This window comes from Phascolarctos cinereus, unplaced genomic scaffold, assembly GCF_003287225.1.
Source record: "Phascolarctos cinereus isolate Bilbo 61053 unplaced genomic scaffold, phaCin_HiC Scaffold_2;HRSCAF=192, whole genome shotgun sequence".
Lineage (NCBI taxonomy): Eukaryota > Metazoa > Chordata > Mammalia > Diprotodontia > Phascolarctidae > Phascolarctos > Phascolarctos cinereus.
The window spans coordinates 45464773-45485946 of record NW_027555625.1 but is presented as its reverse complement, the minus strand read 5'-3'; the positions used below and the strand labels follow the sequence as shown (position 1 = coordinate 45485946).

The following is a 21174-nucleotide window of genomic DNA, read 5'->3' as shown; positions in this document are numbered from 1 at the left end:
GAAAATACCTTGCCCCTAAATAAACATTTATTTCATTTATTCGAAGTGCCTTGATAGAGGGAAGAGTGATATTTGCTTTACCTTCTTCAGTCGTTGAGTTTCCTTAGCAGCTGCATAAAAACCATGTTTCTGCTGGAGGTATTTTGGACAAACTTCAGTTTTTCATGTCTTTTTTTTTTAGAAAAGCATGCTAAAAAGATTTAATTTTAAGTGTTAAGTGTTAACAGTTACGTACCAAGCATGCTTATGGTTGATTGGTTTTTGAAAGCAAACCTTTCTTTTGTAATGTATATTTCAGTTATGTAAATCCTAGGTTCCTTGAAACCGTGTTTTGTGGAAGCAATAATTGGTGCTTTTGTTCCTCTTTTGAGGAGCAAGGCGTAGAATCTGGGAAATTATTTCTGATGGACTTAGCTAGCCTTGTTCTTAAAATAGAATTCTGGTGAATGATGAGTAAAATGGTTATTGAACAAGTGAAAGTGAAGAGAACAAAGTGATATTTTAAGTAATTAGAGACTTTCGTTATCGAGTTTAAAATAATGTGAAAAAGTAATTATTTGACTAGTTTTTTTTTTAATCTACCACTTATACAGAAAACTCTTAGTTCACATTTTCCCCCTTGTTTGTAACAGAGATGATCCAGGAGTACATTTCTCTTGTATATTTAGTTAGCCCATTTGTTACTTTTTTCTGTAGCCGAATTAAGAAAGTAGTTTCCATCTATGGAAGCAGCATTGATGTGGAGCTCCAGCAGAGGGCAGTAGAGTATAATGCACTTTTCAAGAAATATGACCATATGAGGTGAGTAATACATGTGTTTCTAATGAATCTGAGCGGATCATTTGGTTAGACTTTGTGACTTTCTACAAGTCACCAGACTTCCTTATGTTTTGGACTGGATGGCCTTTAAGATCCCTTCCAGTTCAAATGTGTGATACTCATTTATTAAGTTATATTTATGTGTGTGTCTATGTATAGATGTTTATAGATACAATAGAGTCTTAATACTGTTAATGCCTACTTACCTGTTTTTTTTACTGTTCCATCCCTAAATCCTCCACTAGCAAAGTACAAATTCTAGGATTCTGATGGACAGTTTAACTAAAACAAACTAGATTTTTTGCAAATCATTAATCTAGATATGTATCCCAGTACTGTAGCTGCCATTTCATTAGAGGATTGAAGTAGTAACTTATCCATGCTTTGCTTCAGTTCATTATCCTAGTTATTTTGGGTTGGGAATCCAGGTTAATGGCCCAGAGTTAAAGGACTTCTGGTTCTTCCAGGTCAGCCTTGCTTGAGAGAATGCCAGTCATGGAAAAGGTGACCACAAATGGCCCCACTGATATGGTACAGACAAATGGAGAGACAGAACCAGCACCACTGGAGACAAAGCCACCGCCCTCTGGGCCACAGCCAACCAGCCAGGTAATAGAGAGGCTATTTTTGCCTTGGGATAATATTATCTTAGCTCCTAAAAAGATGCATCTTATTATTCTTAGCTGAATATCTTTCAGTATTTCTGGATTGGTTGTTGGTTCAATCTTTTAGCATTAATGTTAAAGAGCTTTGCCTTAGGCCAGGGACATCCAAGTTTATTTTCCATAGTCTCAATTGTACTTGCCTGAGCTGAAATCTGTATGTGTACAACGAAATAAATTTTGACTTTGTAATTAATTACATTCAGCTTTAGCTAGCATTAAACATGGTAGTAGTGTGTTATATAATAGCTGTGTCAGGCAGAGGACTAGGCACTAATGACCTCTTTGGGGGGGCGGTGTATGTGTGTATCCCTGATTTCAAGTGTTCAAGTGCTAATTAGTTTTTTTATTGGGCACTGGGATAGTACAAAAACATCTCAGGAAGATACCATAGTGGGTGCCCAGGATTCTGGCTACATAGACGTGGATTAGTCAATTGACTCTCATGCTATGGTGTTATTTCTTTTTTTAGGCTAATGATTTATTAGATTTGCTGGGAGGAAATGATATAACACCCATTATTCCAACTGTACCTACAAGTAAACCAGCTTCTGCTGGGGGAGAGCTTCTTGACTTGCTGGGAGACCTCAATCTGACAGGTAAAGCTGTGCTGGAGTTGTTGATACAGCTTTGTTTGGGATGTCGAGCATATCTAGGTTAATTACATTTGAGTCCTTTTCCTGATGTCAGTCCTTGAAAGATGACGCCTGCATGAGACTGACTGGCCAGTTCAGATTGTCTAAAGAGGAAAAATTCCACTAGGGTTGGAAAAACTTGGAGAAGTCATTTAATCTCTCTCCTGGTACTTCTGCTTTCAGATTAAGTTCTTACCCTTGAGACATCCCAGGTGTTCTAGGTTATGGGTTTTCTTGGACTGGATCAGTAATTTCGTTTTTGTTATGAATGTCTTCTCCAAGGCAGATCTCAGGACCTGCTTTGCAATTTAGATGAGAGAGTGTCTTGGAATGTGTCAGAAGTGAAACTTGAGCCCAAGTCTTCCTGAGGCAAGCCCTCTGTCCACAGTGGCTTGTTGCCTCCATAGAGGCACTATTTCTAGGTCTGTACTATTCATGATTGGTTTCCTGTCCAATCGTTATTACTTGTTCCTTTGTCCAGTTCATTTTGTACATTGAAGATGGACTTTAAAAAGTAACTTTTTGGGGGCAGCTAGGTGGTGCAGTGGATAGAGCACCAGCCCTGAAGTCAGGAGGACCTGAGTTCAAATCCAGACTCAGACCAAACACTTGACACTTACTAGCTGTGTGACACTGGGCAAGTCACTTAACTCCAATTGCCTAAAAAAAAAAAAAGTAACTTTTTTAATACCCTTTGTATTTTATTTTTCTTTCCATTTAAAAAAGGGCCAGATTTTTCTATTTTTGCTGTTTACCTTTTGCTCTAAACCTTTAAAAAAAGTTTCCTTTCATTTTTGCAAGTTGACTCATTTATTGCCCTGATTTTTCTGTCAGTGTTAAAATTGTCACTACAAGTGTGCTTCAGTGATCTGACTGATTGAAAATTTTTCGTAATGGAATTGGGGAAAAACAAAGAATAAACTTTGTATATTTTAGAAAAATTAGAGTAATAGATTTCTGTTTGATTTTCTTCTGTTAGCATATTCCAAAAATCTGGATTAATACCATTAGTTTATTTGATACCGCTGTAGAGAGGAACTAAGACCTGGGGTGGCTCTTGGAGGATTGGTGTACTAGCTATATGTTGGGGCTTCAGGTCTTCTTCTTTTTTTTTTTTTGGTGAGGCAGTTAGGGTTAAGTGACTTGCCCAGGGTCGCACAGCTAGTTAAGTGCCAAGTGTCTGAAGCTGAATTTGAACTCAGATCCTCTTGACTCCAAGGCCGGTGCTCTATCTACTGCACCATCCAGCTGCCCCTTGGGCTTTAGTTTTTTTCCCCCCATTGTGGTATACATGCTTCTAGAATAATAAGGAAAGCCAAAGGGAGCACGTGATTAGGGTTAAGATTTGCTTCCAATCATTTGTAAAGGAATTTGTGTTTAATGGAATGTAAACCTTTGTTCCTTGGTGTCCCTCCATAACAAGGCAGCTGGTGGCATCACAGTGCAGAGCATGGGACCTGGAGTCATTAGGGCCTGAATTCAGATTTGGCCTCAGACATTTTCTTAGCCATTATAGACTTGGACAAGTCACTTAACCTCTCTGGGTCTCATCTATAAAATGGGAATAATAAGAATAATAGCACCTAACAGCCCCTAGGCCCCAGATGGTTGTGGAGATCAAATTAGGTAACATAGAAAGCACTTGCAAACCTGAAAGCCCATTGTGCTAGCCCTTAGTTATTATTATTGTTATTATTATTATTATTAATCTGCTTAGATTTTGTATTCAGTCATTTTTATCTGTGTTAGACCTTTGTGCATTTCTTTTCTTATCCAGCTGTATGCCTTTTCTGTATTTTTTTATGGGAAGATAGTTGTTTTTTCCTTAAGTCCTTAGTTTTGTTTCCATAAGTTGTCCTTTGCTTTTATACTTTTGCAAGGAAGTTTTTCTATTAATTTAAAGATTTTTGACATTTTCTTCCTTAAAATTAATTGTTTTGACTAGGCATGTTTTTTCATTTGTGAAGAAACTCCTGTCCATGCAGATTGATACCTGTTCTGCATAATATAGTCTCAAAAGAGTTGCCTGGGACATTAAGAGGACTGATAACTTGGCCAAGGTCTCACACTCTCAGTCTGTGTCATAGGTCTTCCTGATTCTCAGGCCAGTCACTATGCCATATTGCTGTTCTCTGTTTTCTGTGTTTTGTTGACTTATCTTCTTGTTAGAATTATGAACACTCTTTCTCTCTCTGTATATATGTATGTATATATGTATCTATATACATACACATATACACATACACATACACATATGGTCACTTAATATATATTCCCTTAATACAGGTATCCACATCTTACTCATTTGCTTTTTATTTGTAAAATTCTGATTAGAGGGTATCTCACCTTAGGAACTGTGGTTCCTGGCTAAGGTTTCCCTTTCACTGGCTGTGTTTCTTTTAGGTGCTCCACCTTCTGCACCTGCCTCAGTCCCACAGCTGTCACAGCCTCCTTTCCTCTTGGATGGGCTTTCATCACAGCCTCTCTTCAATGATATTGCTTCAGGTAAGATCATAAACAGGGCTGGAGCCACGCGAAGGTGCTGAGCAGTAGCAGAGGGAAGGACTGAAGACGTCAGGCAGCTCACCCTTAGGCAGATCTTTCTGTGCTCTCCTAGGTATCCCCTCCATCACAGCGTACAGTAAGAATGGTTTAAAAATAGAATTCACCTTTGAAAGGTCCAACACTAACCCCAGTGTGACAGTGATCACGATACAGGCCTCCAACAGCACAGAATTGGACATGACAGACTTTGTTTTCCAAGCTGCAGTACCAAAGGTATGGTAGAACCTTTTTTATCTTTTGGTGTAGAGGGTGGTAGACTGGCTAAACTTGACAGTGGGTTCAGATCTTGCAAGGAAAGGACAGCTGGAAGTGCTACCCACAACAATGATTTATTAGCCTTGCTAGGGGAGTGACAGGAACAGGAATGACTGGGCAGTCCAGGCCAGCTGCACAGCAGGGCACACACCCACAGCATAGTGTTACCAGAAGGAGTGAAAGGGGAGAGGAGGGAAATGCTCCCCCCAGACTCCCCCCACATCACAAGGAGCCTTCTTCCCGTGTACCATCAGTGCTGGGCTGTCTCTGGGTGGAGTGGTCCTGTGCTGTTGGAGCTGAGGCATTTTATTCCCTCATAGGGTTTTATCAAGAGAGGGGCAGTCCTGGAGTTCCCACCAGTGGATTTTGCGAATGATGCCAGTGTTCTCACTGGGCCATTTATCGTTAAGGGTGGGGGACCATCTAAGGCTTTCTCTCTGCTCAGGTGGATAAACATTAGAAGACTTATTTCACCTGGAGTACTTGTTAAGGTGTTGGTTTCGATTTTGTATCAAAACAAACTTTGTTTAACTTAATGTTATGGATTTATGACCCATTTAAATTACATTGATAGTTACTCAGATGGCTCTGTGATCTCATCAGAGTTTCTTCCAACTATTTAAAAATTTTTAATTTAGTGTTTTTTTTGGTTACATTTTAAGTTCCAAATTGTCTCCCTCTCTCTCCACCCTGCACAAGAGGTCACCATTTGACACACAGATCTGTCTGTCTATCTATCTATCTATCTATCTATCTATCTATCTATCTATCTATCTATCTATCTATCTATCTATCTGTGTGTCTGTGTGTCTGTCTGTCTGTCTGTCTATCTGTCTATCAAACCATACTATGCATACTTCTATTCATTACTTTTTCTGGAGGTAGATAGCATCTTTCTTCATAGGTCTTTTGTAGTTGATTTGAATATTTTTTATACTAAGAAGAGTTTAGTCATTCACAGGTATTCTTTGATCAAAATTGCTGTTACTGTATACGGTGTTTTCTTGGTTCTACTTATTTCACTCTTCATTTTTCATGCAAGTCTTTCCATGTTTTTCTAAAATCAACCTGCTCATCATTTCTTACAGCACAGTAATTTTCCATCACATTCATATACAACAGCTTGTTTAGCCATTCCCCAATTGATGGCCATCTCCTCAATTTCCAGTTTTTTGGTTCCCAACTCTCTTTAGTAAAGAGAGTTGATATAAATATTTTAGAACATGTAGGTTCTTTTCCTTTTTCCCTGAAGATCTGGGAAATAGGGCAAAGGGTATGTACAATTTTATAACTCTTTGGGCATAATTCCAGATTGCTCTCCAAAATGGTTGGATTAGTTCACAGTTCTACCAACAGTGCATTAGCATCCCAATTTTTCCATAGCCCATCCAACATTTGTCATTTTCCCCTTCTGTCATTTTAGCCAATGTGATAGGTGTGAGATAATATCTCACAGTTGTTTTATTTTGCATTTCTCTAATCAGTAATGATGTAGAGTATTCTTTCATATGACTGTATATAACCTTGATTTCTTTATTGAAAAATTACCTTTTCATATCCTTTCACTATTTATCAATTGGGCAATGAGTCATTCTTATAAATTTGACAAAATTCTCAACATATTTGAGATAGATCTTTATCTGAGAAAGTGTTTATAAATTTTTCCTCCTGATTTTCTGATTTCCTTATAATTTTGACTACATCGATTTTATGCATATAAAAATTTGTTAATATAGTGTAATCAAAATTAGCCATTTTACATCTCACAGTGCTGTCTCTTGCTTATTTATAAATCTGATACCCATAAGTCTGATAGGTGATATGTTCCATGTTCTAATTTTCTTTTATCTCCCTTTATGTTTAGGTCATGTATCCATTCTGACCTTACTTGTTTCTGCCAGATTCTCCAATTATTGATATTAGAGATGAAGACATGTTCTTTATTGCTATTTTGAAATATTATGTTAGGGGTAAAGAAATTACATTGCTTGAACTTTTAGAGTTAATTTGCATTACAGTTAAAAAAAATTAGTAGTCTTAGTGATCATTGTACTCAGCCAGAATTTCGAAGTAGAGAAAAGACATTCCAGCATGAATATCTCAATTCTTTTCTATTGAATATGTTACATATAAGGGAAAAGGTGATTAGTGAATATGCAATATGATTAGAAGTTCTCAGAGCTTCAGGTGGTTATAGTAGCCCAATTAATCATCTCTTGGACCACTGAGTGACAAATCCTTCTTCCTACAAGCAAGGGTTTATTAAGTTGTGTGCCACGCACTGTGCTAATGTAAAGAAAGGCCAAAAAGTTCCTGCTGTCAGAGAGCTTGTGGTCTAATGTTTGTTGTTGTTCAGTCATTTTCAGTCATGTCTGACTCTGTGACCTCATTTGGGTTTTCTTGGGCAGTGAGTGGTATGCCATTTCCTTCTCCAGCTCATTTTACAGATAAGCAAACTGAGGCAAACAGGATTAAATGACTTTACCCAGGGTCACACAGCTAGTAAGTGTCTGAGGCTGGATTTGAACTTAGGTCTTCATGACTGTAGGCCTAGCGCTCTATTCACTGTACCACCTAGCTGCCCCTAATGTTAATGTCTAATGGTAATAACCATAGAAATAAAATACTTTTGACATGCATGTAATTAAAGTGTTCTGTTGTGACCTAGAGAATACCTAGTTTTTCTAGCTTTCTTCTTCTCTTCCTTCCTTCTTCTTCCACTTTCCCAGTCCAGATCTGTTTTTCCAAGACTTTTTGCTTTGCAGTCTAGATTGTACGGTGTAGACTATCAGGCCAGTGTTTAACACGTGGTCGTTGTGCACCTGCCAAAGTGGTCCTAGGGTGTCAGTTTGCAAGTCTACCGTGCCGTATCATATTCCATTTAGGGAGAAGAAGCGGACATACTCTTTTATGGAGTAGCTCTTTTATACTCATAATCTAATCCTCTCCTATCTGTCTATCCATTTATCTTTGTATCTATCTATCCACCAAATTGTACCAAATTATATTTTATTATTTCAAAGACCAAAATACTTGCTTAGTGTTTTGGGAAGCTTTTAATATACGAGGCAGCTGGTAGCATTGTGGATAGAGTACTGGGCCTGGAGTCACAAAGATCTGACCCAGACAAGTCACTTCCCTTCTGTCTATAAAATAGGATCATAATAGCACTTATGAGGCAGGGTTCTTGTGAGGATCAAATGAAGTAATATTTGAAAAGCACTTAATACAATGCCTGGCACATAATAGATACTATGGAAATACTCAGTCACTGTTATTAATTGTATTCTGTTCTATCTAGCATTCATTTAGCCAATGTCTGCTTAATATAAGTTTTTTCATGTGTTTAGTTCAGAAGAATTCTCATAAGGTCTTTAAAAACAGCAAGTGGTTGACTAGCTTTTGAAAACGAATGTCCAAAGAGTTCTTCTGGTGTGCTAACTCTGGAAGAGGTTATTAACCATTAATGGTAGAAGTGGGATGAAGGTTATGTATTCTGATGGCCAGTTTGTGTCAGATTGCCCATGATATTTCATGGGAGTGGGGAGCATGGCCTGGGTGGTAGAACATGGGAACAAGCAAACATGAATGAATCATCAGCTGTCATCCTGTACTGGTTTTTAATTTCTTCAACTAAGCACGTGGCTCTATAAGACTGATCAGATCATTCTCTGCTGTGAAGTTTGTATGATGTATAACATTAGATAGTTTGCTATTTCTTTTTATTTTTGAATATTCTATTTTTCCCAATTACATGTAAAAACAAATTTTAACATTCATTTTTAAAAATTTTAAGCTCCAAATTCTCTCCCTCGCTCCCTTTCCCTCCACCCCCGACATTTCAATGATCAACAATTTGATATAAGTTATACATGTGCAATCATGCATTTCCATGTTAGAATGATTTGCTGTTTCTAAAGACTGTCATTCCTATTTTCAGACATTCCAGCTGCAGCTTTTGTCTCCTAGCAGCAGCATTGTCCCAGCATTTAACACCGGGACCATCACACAAGTCATTAAAGTTCTCAACCCACAGAAGGTAAGCAGCCCATTAGAGGAGGTTTTTTGAACTAGATTCAAGTTATGTGTCCTAAGTTAAATTTCTGCTTTAATTTCAGTGTTTTTCTTGGAGATTAGTCTTAAAACCAAAGAATTCTAGAGCTCTGAGCTCCTTATAGCCTTAGAGTTTATCACATCACACCGTGTAATTTTACAGAGGGAGAAACTATGTGCTAGAGCAATGAAGTGATGCTAAACTTTGAAAAATATTTTTGGAATCTTAATGGTATAACTTAAAAAATTGTGATACCTTGTTTTTTTACAACAGTTAGTTCTTGATGGAACAGTTCAGCAGAGCCAAATGACATAGTAGTTCTGTCTGATTTGACAGTGCATGCCATATTTTGCATCTGTAGGCCTCCACATCTCTTCTGAGGGTTATATTTTCCATGTTCTGTTCTCTAGGACCAATAATAGCGGTTTGCAAAGTGTTTTACAAATATTATCTTAGTTAATCCTCATAACCTCATAATAATCCTGTAAGGAATAAGCTATTATTATCCTCATTTTACAGATGAAGAAAATGAGTCATATAGAGGTTAAATGACTTGCCCAGGGCTACACCGTTAATAAAGGTTCGAGGTAGTATTTGAACTCAGATCTTCCTACCTCCAAGTTCAGTACTCCTCTTTGACACCTACCTGATCCAGTCTTGCTTGCTTTTCATGTTCTTTTTGTTTACATGATTGGGGGTGGTGTGTGTGGGTGTGTATTCTGTGTCTGCTTTCTTCAGTCTGCTTCAGTTTACTCCAGACTTGTCATGATTTTCCGAATTCCACATTATTCATTTTTGTAGCAGAGTAGTATTCCATTATATTCATATAATATAGTTCAGCCATCTCCCAGTCAATGGGACCCTTTGTGTTAATGGTCCAATTTTAAGAAAACTTTGGTGTCTTTCATTTTTATGGACCACAATGATTTTTAGGTATAGATAGAAGAAACGAGTGCTTTTGTGAAACGTTAACCAAATTAGAATTTTTGAGAAGCTTGCCTTCTTAAATGAAGAAGATGGCTGCTGTAAATGATTGGCTGATGGTAGCATATTTTACAAAATTTTATAAAATGTATATTTAGAAAAAATTCATCAGGCTTGCAAAATCCACCAATGTTACTTGAGAGACATTTATCAAATACCTGTTGTGTACATGGGCAGTGTTAGTAATTAGTTTTCCTCCTTATTTAGTAGTGCTGTTGCTTTCTCCTTTTTTGGATCTTTTCTCCTACAGCTTCACCATGAAAAGCTAGTGAATGTGGAAAAAAGGCAATTGAACGTAAGAGTGCTTGGATTTGAGAACTCAGTATTCAAAACTCTAAACTTAACAGAGAGGTGAAAGAGGTAGTTTCTGTACAGAAGTTGGCCTCTATAAATGGAAGACTGGACTTGGTTAGGAAGACCTGTGTTTGAATCTCGCTGCAGCCACTGGCTGCCTTGGTGACCTGGGCCAAGACATTGAAACTCTCTGGGTCTGTTTTCTCATTTGCAGAATGAAGACTCATTAGTGCCAAAGATCCTGTTGAGCTCTAAATATTTGATCCTGTGATTTTTAAAAAATTGTTCCTTTCAGGACTCCTATCTCATATTAAATTTAAATTCTAATTATATATTCTAAGTAAAATGAACACACCTACATGGTAAATTTATTTTAGACCTTCAGCCTTATTTCATTTAAGCCACCCCTCATTTCTTTGTTGGTTTGAGAAGAATATATGCTTATTTTCTTAGCTTCTCTGATATGTGGAAAACTTTTATTTTGTTAAAGCTGTGCTGAAATGGAAACTGAAGAAATTTTCTTGCAGTGCTGTAGAGAGCATTGATTAGCTTGTACCTGTCAATACAAAGTAATAGTAGTTTTCATCAGTACCCCTTTTTTCTACAGAAGAGAGAAAATTCTAAAATTGTATACATCGCTTTGGTTAAAATACAGCCATGTTACTGTCATGTATCATTTGTGTTTAAAGGAGTGTTTAATGAAAGATCCTGATTGTTGGGTGTTTTTTTCTCTCTCCTGTTCTTCCCGCATCCCTGCACCTTTGCAGCAGCAGCTCCGAATGAGGATCAAGCTTACATATAATCACAAGGGCTCTGCGATGCAGGATCTAGCTGAAGTGAACAACTTTCCCCCTCAGTCCTGGCAATGAGGCTTTGGCACCATTCTTACTATCGCCCTACCCAATCGAAGGAACTCTGGGAAGGAGGTTGTGATCCCTGGCAAGCCCCCCTTCCCACCCTCCCCTCCCAAACTGCACCATGGGCATGAGGAGCTGAGGAGAGCTACTGAGGAGGAATTTCCTAAAGTTACTGCTGACCTCAAGGCATATCTTGTAAAAGACTAATCTCCTCTCCTCCTCAGTTGAGGCTGGCTGCTTCAGGAGGCTACTGTGCACTCTTCCTCTTCTTCCCTTTTTTCTCCCCCCCCCCCCAGCCCTCCCACATTCACAGCCAGAAAGAATATTCGCCGGGTCCCTAAGGAAATATGCAGCTTGTCTGGAGGAGAAGACTGGAATTCATGGCAAGAAAACACTCGCTCTGTCTCTGAAGCAAATGGTTGCCCCTTCTTTCTGCTGTTGTTTCTCTGTGGGGTGGGTGAAGTAAGGATAATTATTCCTTACTAGCTGTGTTACCATCTTCAGGCACTTTTTACATCTGGCATTCAGGATGGAAATCTATCAAAAGGACATGAGGGAGCCCTGCCTTTTTCTTTTGGTTCCCCCAATGTTTGAAAGAGGCATTAGGTTCCTAGTAGCCTTTTCTGTGCATTGCTGTATACACACAGACACACACACATGTATGTTCGTTAGCTGTATGATAACCAAGAGCAGGTCAGGCCTTGAGAGGTTATTGTAAACACTTGACAGACGTGATAAAAAATTTCTGATGAGATTTGGTGTGAAAGTCATGGTGCTCTATTTCTGATAGAATTTTCCAAGGCTCTTCCAGTTCCCTTTGTTCACCACTCCCTTGACTGTAGTCATGTATAATTAAACAGTTTTCAAAATCTCTTCCCCTAAATTACGAAGTAGACAACCTATAAAGAAAAATCGAGCAGCTATCATACCTCTACCCCCTCCCCCCCAGTTTTTCTTTTAAACCTTCCATCCCAGCCAGTGACTTGGCTGCTTAAACATGGTAGACAGGTAAGAAAGAGGTGGCACCAGTTGTAAGGATCAGACTAATGGACACAAAGCCCCTTTGCCCACATGAAGAGTAAATACTAGACTCATCCTAGAACACACTGGAGAGTCTTTTCCCCCATTACTCCAAACCTCCCTTTTATTTCCTGAGCCTGGCTTGGACCTTGGCATTCCGTTTGAATTCCTTCTTCTAACTGGAACATTTGTGTTGTATCTGTAACACTGGCACTGAAATAAAGACCATGCAGTTAAAGAAATCTTTCCTATATTGTACTTAATGGTGTTGGAATGAAGCCTTGTAGCTTCCTCGCCCCCTGTGTCAGTGAAAGTCACATAGAGACTATAGGATAGGATTCATTTATCCTGAGTTTCACAAATAGTTTACTGTTCTCTCTATGGAGAAAACTTTTTCATGAACATGTGGGCCAAGGACCTAAGGTCTGCAGCTCTTTTGAGTGGGGTATGCTGAGTGCCTTTTAGAAAGGATCAATGTATCACTAAACTCTGCACCTTAGAATTGAGTTAAGAGTAATGAGGTGAAGATGACTCCTGTAGTACACGTTGAGTGTACTGTGTACATTCAATATGTGAGTACTGTGTCTTTCAGGCTCTAGAAGAAGTGGGGGGAAGTGGTGCCCACCTTGAAGTTTTCATCCTTTATAAGCACTACTGTATTGAGTACAGTACAGATAACTAATTTTTCTGCCGTCTTAAAACTGGTTAAAACCTATTTCTTCATTCCACCAGTCTGGGGCTGAAAGATTTTTCAGTACCCTATCAAACCTAGTTCTGTATCAGATGCTAGGATATTGTTAATCTATCTGACAGACTGGACTCACGCTAATGTGAATGACGCATGAAAGTAAAATCAGCTGGAACTTTTATTCCACTGGTATAGGATTGACTAAGTAAGCATCCAGATATTACCTTTGCATATAGTCTTTGGTAAATTGTAGACTCATGAAAACTTGAGGAAACCGGTCTGCTTTTGCATTTGAAAGTTATAAAGGTTTTTTTTCCCCACCCACAATGCTGTTGTGGATGCTGTGAAACATGAGCTAGAATTAACATATAAATAGGTGTGGCTTTCTTGATTGGAATTCATTCCTGTGTGGTAGTAGCTCTGTTTGCTGTCTTGCTAATAGGTGACGTGTTTTTAAGTTGAAAAACTGAGATGAGGTGCTGAAAAAATTTATGAGAGTTGTTATCTGGATAGGACACAGCTGATAGCGGGCCTAGAAAGAATGAACCATATCGACAAAGCAACTCTTGTGGGTCATAATTCCAAGAGGAAGTAGCATGTGTGATCCTCTATATATATGTGTCTGTAAGGAAAAAGATATCTTAGCCTTAACTCAAGAGAGTGTTGATCTGGACGTGCATGAATACATTTGGAGACAGAGGAAGCCATAGAAATATTGCCCAAACTTGTCTGACCAGTGGTAGAGCTCCTTCCTGAAGGATTAGCAGCCAAGTAACTGTGTAGGGTGCTAATGGTTGTGAAGACTCTTTCTAATGTTAGGATAATGGGAAGCTTCAGTGTGCCTTAGTTTCTGGGACCTGGATTAGCTCTCCTCTCATTTTGAATGACTTGCAGCTAAAAGAAGAATTGACATAATTGCTGTGAACACTTGAACATTTCAGCATTTTAGTGATTCCTTTCCTTAGGAGTACCATTTCAGGAAGAGCCAAGAGGAGGCCCTTTTAGCTACGAGGACCATTGTAGGGAGCCAGATACTCTCTAATCTGTTTCAATAAAACCTGGGGTTGGGAGCTGTGCTTGCCCACACACTTCCTTGGACAATTTCACATGCACTTTTACCTCATTCTCTCCTCCAGAGTAGCTTGCATTTTCCCCAGAAGCAGTCCTAAGGGAGGATTCCTCTAAGTAAGCTTATGAAACTGTGAATGGCTCTCTCTGACAGATTTCTACCACAGGGCTCCACTGTTGTTATTTCAAAATGGCTAGGACAGTGTAATGGAATGTTTTATGTCATATTTAGGGCATAGTCTTTCGAGATCACCAGTTGACTATGAGATCTTCCTCATTTAAATAAACATTCCTCATTGTAACATTTGGAATACTCTTTTCCCTTTTGCTTGGATGAGTTATGGTTTTCTACCCCTTGCTTATTCCATTAATGTGTGAAAGAATTTTGAATTTAGTCATTAAGACTTTGAGTAATGATTTGCATCTGTTTTATGACATGCTTCCCACTTTTATACCCTTCTGAAAAGAATTATAAGTTAGGGGGTACTGACTTGGAGATTAAACTTACCTTCTTATACTGTGTATTGGAAAATAATTAGAGCCAAGAGAATACATGGGGGAAAGGAAGAGGTTGAATGGCCAATGTTTTTTCTACTTGAACGTATTTTGATTTCAGTGTTCTGAACCAAGCGACAGCAGGAGAACAGCAAATAGATATTCAAGAAGAGAGAGAAAGAGAGAGAGAGAGAGAGAGAGAGAGAGAGAGAGAGAGAGAGAGTGTGTGTGTGTGTGTGTGTGTGTGTGTGTGTGTGTGTGTGTGCGCGCGCGCGCGCATACATGCGCCTGTGCTAGCACTCATGTAAGCTGGGTTGCAAATTTGGGTGTTGCAGAAGGGAACTGCCAAGGCTTGAAGGGCGAACCTCTTGCAGCCAGCCCTGGTTGGGGAGAGGAGGGAAGAGAGGAGACGAGATGGGCACTAGTGGACTGAATGTGAACCAATTCTTTTTGAAGCAATAGCAGTGACTGGTCTCAGCCAACTGCGCAAGGCCTTCAACATTTAACCACAGAAGAAATGCTGTGGCAGCTTGCACAGGCAGCGCATTCCTCGCCACAGGGCTGGTTCTTGCTGCAAAATGGAGCAGTGAGGAGGTTTTTAAAAAAAAGAAAAAAAAAGTTAAAAAACAAACCTGCTGTTGAGCTTTGTGTGTTCTGTGTTTTATTTTCTGTTCGGGGGCTTCAGGGGAAGGAGCCACTGAACCCCTTTCTGTGTGAACTTTCACTTTGTTCCTGTGAAGTCCCTTTTCTTTCATGATGTTGTAAGTTCCATTTCACATCAAGCCCCATCCCATCTCCTTTACTGTAAAAAAATATTAAAGGCTCTTTCCAAGTGGGGTGCCTGATGAAGTTCTAATTATTGCAGACATATTTTTGAGATGTAAAAAAATTTAAAATGATAAGTCTTAGAGGAGAGAGAGGAGTATAATGGATGTAAACATTTACATGGGATGCATTAGAATTCTGCTGTGTGTATTGTCTTTTGGTTGAAACAAATTATGAACGGTGACTAATAATAAAAAGTCAATACTCGATGATTTAAAACTGCTTTGCTGCTTCTTACAAGTGCATCAGAAGACTAGGATGGGTTCTTAAACTGAGTCTTCCAACTGTACTCACTAACAACCTCTGTTCATTTTCAAAATCTTAAGAAACCTCACCAGAGATAGCAACCTGAACAGGTTGTGCCTGGCAGTGCCATTGAGCCTGAGTAATACAAGGTAAGCAGAAAATGAAAACATCTTCAGCCTGGCATGAATTCCTCTCTGTGAATGTTGAATTCTGTATTTACCTTTTGTTCATTGTTTCTATAGGTTGTGCCCACATGAACACAAATCGACAAATTGTTATATATAATATAAATCTTTGTGGTTATGAGGAATGGATGGCCATGGGGCTTTGGTTATGAGACTTGTTTATGAAATTTTCAGTTCTCTCTAGAGAAGGGGAAGGCTTGATCAGCCAAAGTGAGACTTGTTATATGGTCTATTTATATAAACTCTGTTCCTTGCATCTGAGAGTAGCTAATGAATTTGGCAGCTTCAGGTAATTATTGCTCTGCTGCTTCCAGAGATGATCCCCTTATTAAGAAAACATTTTAAAAATGTTATTGTGTAATATTGCCTTTGGTAAATGATCAGTTTTATTTGAAAGTGCCCTTTGGCACAGTTTCAATAAGCAACATTTCTGCAAATCATTTTTCCTGAAAGCTGTTAAAACCCACTCTAGTCTTAAATGTTGTTGCTTATTTTACTGAAATTTAGAAATAGAAAATATTTCAGTCTCTGTGGTGTAATGAAATGATGCAAAAGTGCCTTTAGCAAAATTAATATCACATATCTGTGAAGTAATACATGTAGCACATTATACTCTAACTCGGGACAAAAATTATTTAATTAATATGATTGTGCTACATATATAATTGACTATTATATGTAACTTATATAAAACATAGTTAATTATGTTAAATAGTTAATGCTGTTGAGTAATAGTTAATAAGCATGTTATCTCCTGTTTCTTGCCTATTCATCGCTATATTAGTTGGAAAATATTTTCTTTACTTTAAAATAAATTTATGTATTCATCTCCAAAGCAGGTTAGTGTTCTGTGGCTTAGATGTTTCTAAGACACAGAAGAAATGCCCTGCTGGAACTTTCAGGTGTGGAAGCACATAGGACCCTTAAACCATTAGCTATAAAAGTTATCTTGAGCTTTAATGAGACAGAGTTGGTAAAGGCATCTGTGTGCTCAACAGCTGCTAAATAAACATCTTACACTCTTTGGTGTTTTTCCTGGTTCTCCTTGGCCATCTGGTAGTGTAAACTTAAGGTGGAAATGGAGAAAGAAGACAGGACAAGCCTCTTGCCTTGATCTAAATGCAGTGTTTACTTTTCCCCAAATAGGGGAGAAAACACATTTTTCCCGTGTTTACTCATGATGTTTTCTCTTAGAGATAGTTTTAGCTGTTGGCTATCTCCAGAAATAAGCCTTGGCCTGAATATGAGCTTTCAGGGCAAATGTATGAGATACTAATTACATTTACTGGCTCAGATTTTTTAGGGGGAAGGAAAATTAAAAGTACCATTGGTTTTTAATATTACTTCTACAATCTGTTATTTTGGTTTGGGTACCACCTTCACTGATGCAGAATGTTTGTAACTTTGTGTGAGCAAATAATTCGCTGCTCTGCAGCTAACCCTAATGATAACTCTCTGAACTTAACTAGGCTAATCCTTAATAAATATATTCTATTACTGGATTATTCTTGAAACCTTTTCAGTTGGGCAAGACTTGCCAGAACTTGTGGCCTATTTACCAGCCTTTGAGTACTCAGGGTCCCCTCAGTGCTACAATGAGGAATCACAGTAGGATGCTAGCAGAGGTTTGATATTAAGTCCACATTGGTTAACAATGACATCTTAAGGTATTTGATCCACAACCCAAGAGCCTCTGAAGGGAATGTTCATCAGAGCTTATGTCTAGTGAAATGGCTCAGATTTTTTTTTTAATTTTGGAAAGATGACTACAACCCAAGTTTTCACCTGGCCCTTGGTTTTCTATTAATTATTTTGTCCCTTCCCATGGTCCCAGAGTGATATCCTCTGACCCAAAAAGTAAAGGGAAAACCTATATGTGCTTAGAGATTTCTGGACTTTTGCAAGTTGGAACTTCAATAAATACACTTACTGTGTGTGTGTGTGTGTGTGTGTGTGTGTGTGTGTGTGTGTGTGTGTGTGTGTGTGTGTGTGTGTGTGTATACATGCACCCAAGGTTCTATACTTGGGCTGGGGATACAAAGATGAAAAGGGGTCCTTGCACCCATGGAGTATGTACTCCCTCTACTAGTGTTGATTGCAACCCATTTATATCATGTCATCACTTTGAATTCTCATTCTTGTCCTCAAAATCCTCAATATGAAATCAATCAACAGACATTTATTATAAAGGTCTACTATGTGCTGGGTGCCATTAGGCAGGGGAAGGTAGAATGATAAAAGGACAAAAAATGACCTTCCATTATACATAAAAGTATAGGGGGAGGGACCGAACCTGTAATGTTACTGATGCCAGGAAACTTCTGCTAGTCTGAGAGGTGGTGACAAGTCCAGGGTCACACCCACAGACCTTGTAATCAGGTCTTACTAGCTTTCTGTTCACTCTGCCTCCCATAAATGTTAAGTACAACGAAGGGGTGCATAAAAGCACCTCTTCAACCTAGGAGTGCTATGTAAGTGTTGACTCTCATCGTCCTCATCGTTGCTACTAAATAAAAGAAGAAAAGTCATTTTGGGAGGAAGGGCACTCTAGCTAGGATCAGTAAAGGCTATTTGTTGAATTCTGAAAGATAGGAATCTAAGATGTACAGGGTATGCTTTCCAGGTAGGGGGAAACAGAGCAGGGGCTGGGAGATGGGAGTGGACAGTGTGAGGAATGACAAAGCACTCACTTAGCTAAATTGGGGAATGTGGGAAGGGGAGATTAATGTATAAGGCTAGAAAGATAGGCAGGGTCTTGGTAAGAGGGCCTCAGTGGAGTCTGAGTAATGGAGTGGCATCAAGCCTGAGCTAGGGAAAAAGCACTTTGGAAGGTAAGTGGAGGATGGAGGGAAGATTCTTGGGGCCAGGAGACCTTAGGAGGCTATTGCAGTAGTTCAGGTGAGAAGTGGTAATTGAGTAAGAAGGAATCATCAAAATCATGAGTGTGGCATGTCCACTGAGGATGTGTATATGGGAAGAGGAGTAAAGGAAGGTGTAGACAGGTAACTTGGGAGACTGGGAGGATAGGGGTGCTTTTGACTGGGAGGTTCCAAAGGTGTGGAATTAGTCCCAATTTATTAGAGACCTTCCTCTGGGTCTTTTCGTGTTTTGAGGATAGGAACAGAGTTGCATGTAGAACTCACTTTCCATTTGGAAGTAACCTAAGCTTTTTCAGTCATCTTTCTGTATGATCTCTGGTAAACCTGTCTCTTGTACTCAGAATCTATTTCTTAAATTTACTGAGAATTCTTGTTGAAAAGACTGAAAACAAAAACCTAGACATAGGGGAAATCCTCTTGAATTGGCACTGCTTCATTGAGAGTTTTTTATATATGGCCACAGTCCACACTCAGAGTCTTTGTATCTGATTGAAATGAGATTAAGGTGTGTTGAGAGAGCATCAAGTAATATTTCTATGTATGGCACTTCTCATACATTTGATCCTTAGCAGAATATGAAGGAATAAGGGAAGGGAATAAGCACTTGCAATAAGGACAGAAATGACCCGCCCAGGATTACACAGCTAGTGATTGTGGCCACCTTTGAACTTGGGTCCTTCTGACTCCAGGTCTATTGCTGTATCCAGGCTGCCACTTAGCTACCTCTATGAGGTGGGTACTATGGAAACGTGAGTAAGTAAATGGACCAATTGTAAAGGTAGATATACATTTTTTATAAAGTGATTTGTCCAGCATCATGGTAGATAAGCCAGCTCCCGGTCCTGTGTACTCTGTCAGACTATTTAGTTTTGTGTGTGTGTGTTTTTAAATGACATTGCTTCAGAAGTGAAACGAACTGGTAGCCTGAAACAGATTAAGTTGTAATGTCACTTTCTGGGTGTCTTGATTAGTTTTGCTGCATCAGTTTCCTCCCCCCCCCCCCTTGTCCTTTGTTGTAAGGAATGGCCCTTTGGGAGAGATGAGAGTGATACTCTGAGGTCTGTAGCTGATGGTAAAGCAAAGATAACCAATCCATTTTTGAAAGGTGGTCTATCATCCCTTCAGGCAGATTATGGGTGGTGTGAGCCAGGCAACCTGTAGTAAGAGAAAATCGGTGATAGTTCTCTTTACTAATTATATAAATCTCCCGAGATTAACGGTTCTTGCTGCCAAATTCCTTACAAGCTGCTTTTGAAGGATGAGTCATTGGCACCTGTGTGAGGACAAGGTCTTAGGAGGCTTCTGGAGAGATAAATATAGGCGGAATTAACGGGGAGGGGGAGGGGAGGGGTGGGCAGGAAGGTAGGGGAGAGCTCTGGGAGCACGGAAATAGTCTCAAAATCAGTTCTGAAGCAAGGGCTTGTTTGTCTCAAAGGGAACGACCCCGAAGAGAAATGACAAGCCGCCCCAGTCCCGTAGTTGGGCCAGCCCCTCGGGAGAGCGGTGCGGAACAGGTACGCCGTTGCTGGGGCTGCTCGCGGCCCGGGGGCGGCCGGCCTAGCACGCCCCGGGGTAGGTTAGCGGCCCCTTCGGGCGCCCGCCCGTGACGTCTTGAGCGGATCGGGGAACCCGGGGGCCCCCGGCCGAGCGCCCTGGGGGGCCGGCGCCACCCGCCCACGTGCAGCCTTCGCCGCCCGCGTCTCGGGCCCCGGGGTCACAGTATGTTATTAGCATAAGCTCCTCTCCCTCCACGCCCCAGTCACCAGAAGCGCGCTCAGCCAATGGCGGCCGAGCGGGGGCCGAGCTCCGCGGCCTCGGCCGGCCTCCACCCGCCCGGACTGACCGCGCGAGCCGGCCGCTCCGCGCTCGGGCCGGGCCGGGCTGGGGGGAGGGGCGGGGCTCTGCGCAGGGAGCCTCGGGGGCGGGGCCTCCGCCTGGTCTCGCGCGCTGCGTCTCGCGCCGCTCGTCGCTCGCGCCGCCGGTCGTTTCTCTCCTCTGTCTCCGCCGCCGCCGCCGCGGATGGGGGAGGTGGAGCCGGGGCCCACGGGCCCCCTGGAGCCGCCGGAGCCGCCCGAGGCCCCCGCTGCGAGCCGCCGGCCGGGGGGCATCCGAGTCCTGAAGGTGAGGAGGGGGATGCGCATCCCGGGCCTGGCGGCCGGCCGGCCACACGGCTCCCCAGGACCCCGGGGCCCGCCTCGGCATCCCCTGCTGCCGGGGGGACGGGGGTGGACGCCCGAAAATGTCCAGCCTGCGCGGCGGGGGGCGGGGAGAAAAAAGGGGGGGTTGGTGCTGCCCAGGCAGTGAGGATTTATGAAGTGCCACTGTGTGCGGGGCGCTGCTCTGAAGTGACCCCGAGCGTGAAAGTCTCCAGCTGCGAGAGCCGAGTCTGAGAAAGGGGGGAGCGATCCTTGCTTTAGCCAGCCTCCCACCAGCGACACGAGCCGGGTAGGAGATGGGGGGGCGCAGCTGGGCTTGGAAGAGGAGCACCGGAAAAACCGGGGGGGGGATAGAGGGGTGCAGTTATGCAACAGGCGGTGGGGCTTTGGAGGGAGGGGATGAGGAGGAAACGAAAACAGATGCAGGTAAGGGCCCTGAAAGGGGCGACCAGAAGCGCGAGTATAGAACGGGAGAGGAAGGGCCAGG

At 41.0% G+C, this 21174-nt stretch overlaps 2 protein-coding genes across 5 annotated transcripts in view; both read left to right on the top strand.

Moving 5' to 3' along the window:
• The window catches only part of AP1G1 (adaptor related protein complex 1 subunit gamma 1), a 67133-nt gene extending 51693 nt beyond the window's left edge, over nt 1-15440 (top strand). For all 3 annotated transcript variants that reach the window (XM_020963548.2, XM_078149367.1, XM_078149366.1), the window contains 7 exons: nt 697-801; nt 1287-1428; nt 1954-2080; nt 4520-4621; nt 4734-4894; nt 8877-8975; nt 11036-15440. In XM_020963548.2, coding sequence (XP_020819207.2) covers nt 697-801; nt 1287-1428; nt 1954-2080; nt 4520-4621; nt 4734-4894; nt 8877-8975; nt 11036-11137 — 838 coding nt within the window. In that variant the 3' untranslated portion in view covers nt 11138-15440. The remainder of the gene's footprint in view (nt 1-696; nt 802-1286; nt 1429-1953; nt 2081-4519; nt 4622-4733; nt 4895-8876; nt 8976-11035) is intronic.
• A 5038-nt stretch (nt 15441-20478) lies between these two features.
• The window catches only part of PHLPP2 (PH domain and leucine rich repeat protein phosphatase 2), a 106172-nt gene continuing 105476 nt past the window's right edge, over nt 20479-21174 (top strand). For both annotated transcript variants that reach the window (XM_020963607.2, XM_020963605.2), the window contains exon 1: nt 20479-20652. In XM_020963607.2, the coding sequence (XP_020819266.1) occupies nt 20551-20652 (102 nt within the window). In that variant the 5' untranslated portion in view covers nt 20479-20550. The remainder of the gene's footprint in view (nt 20653-21174) is intronic.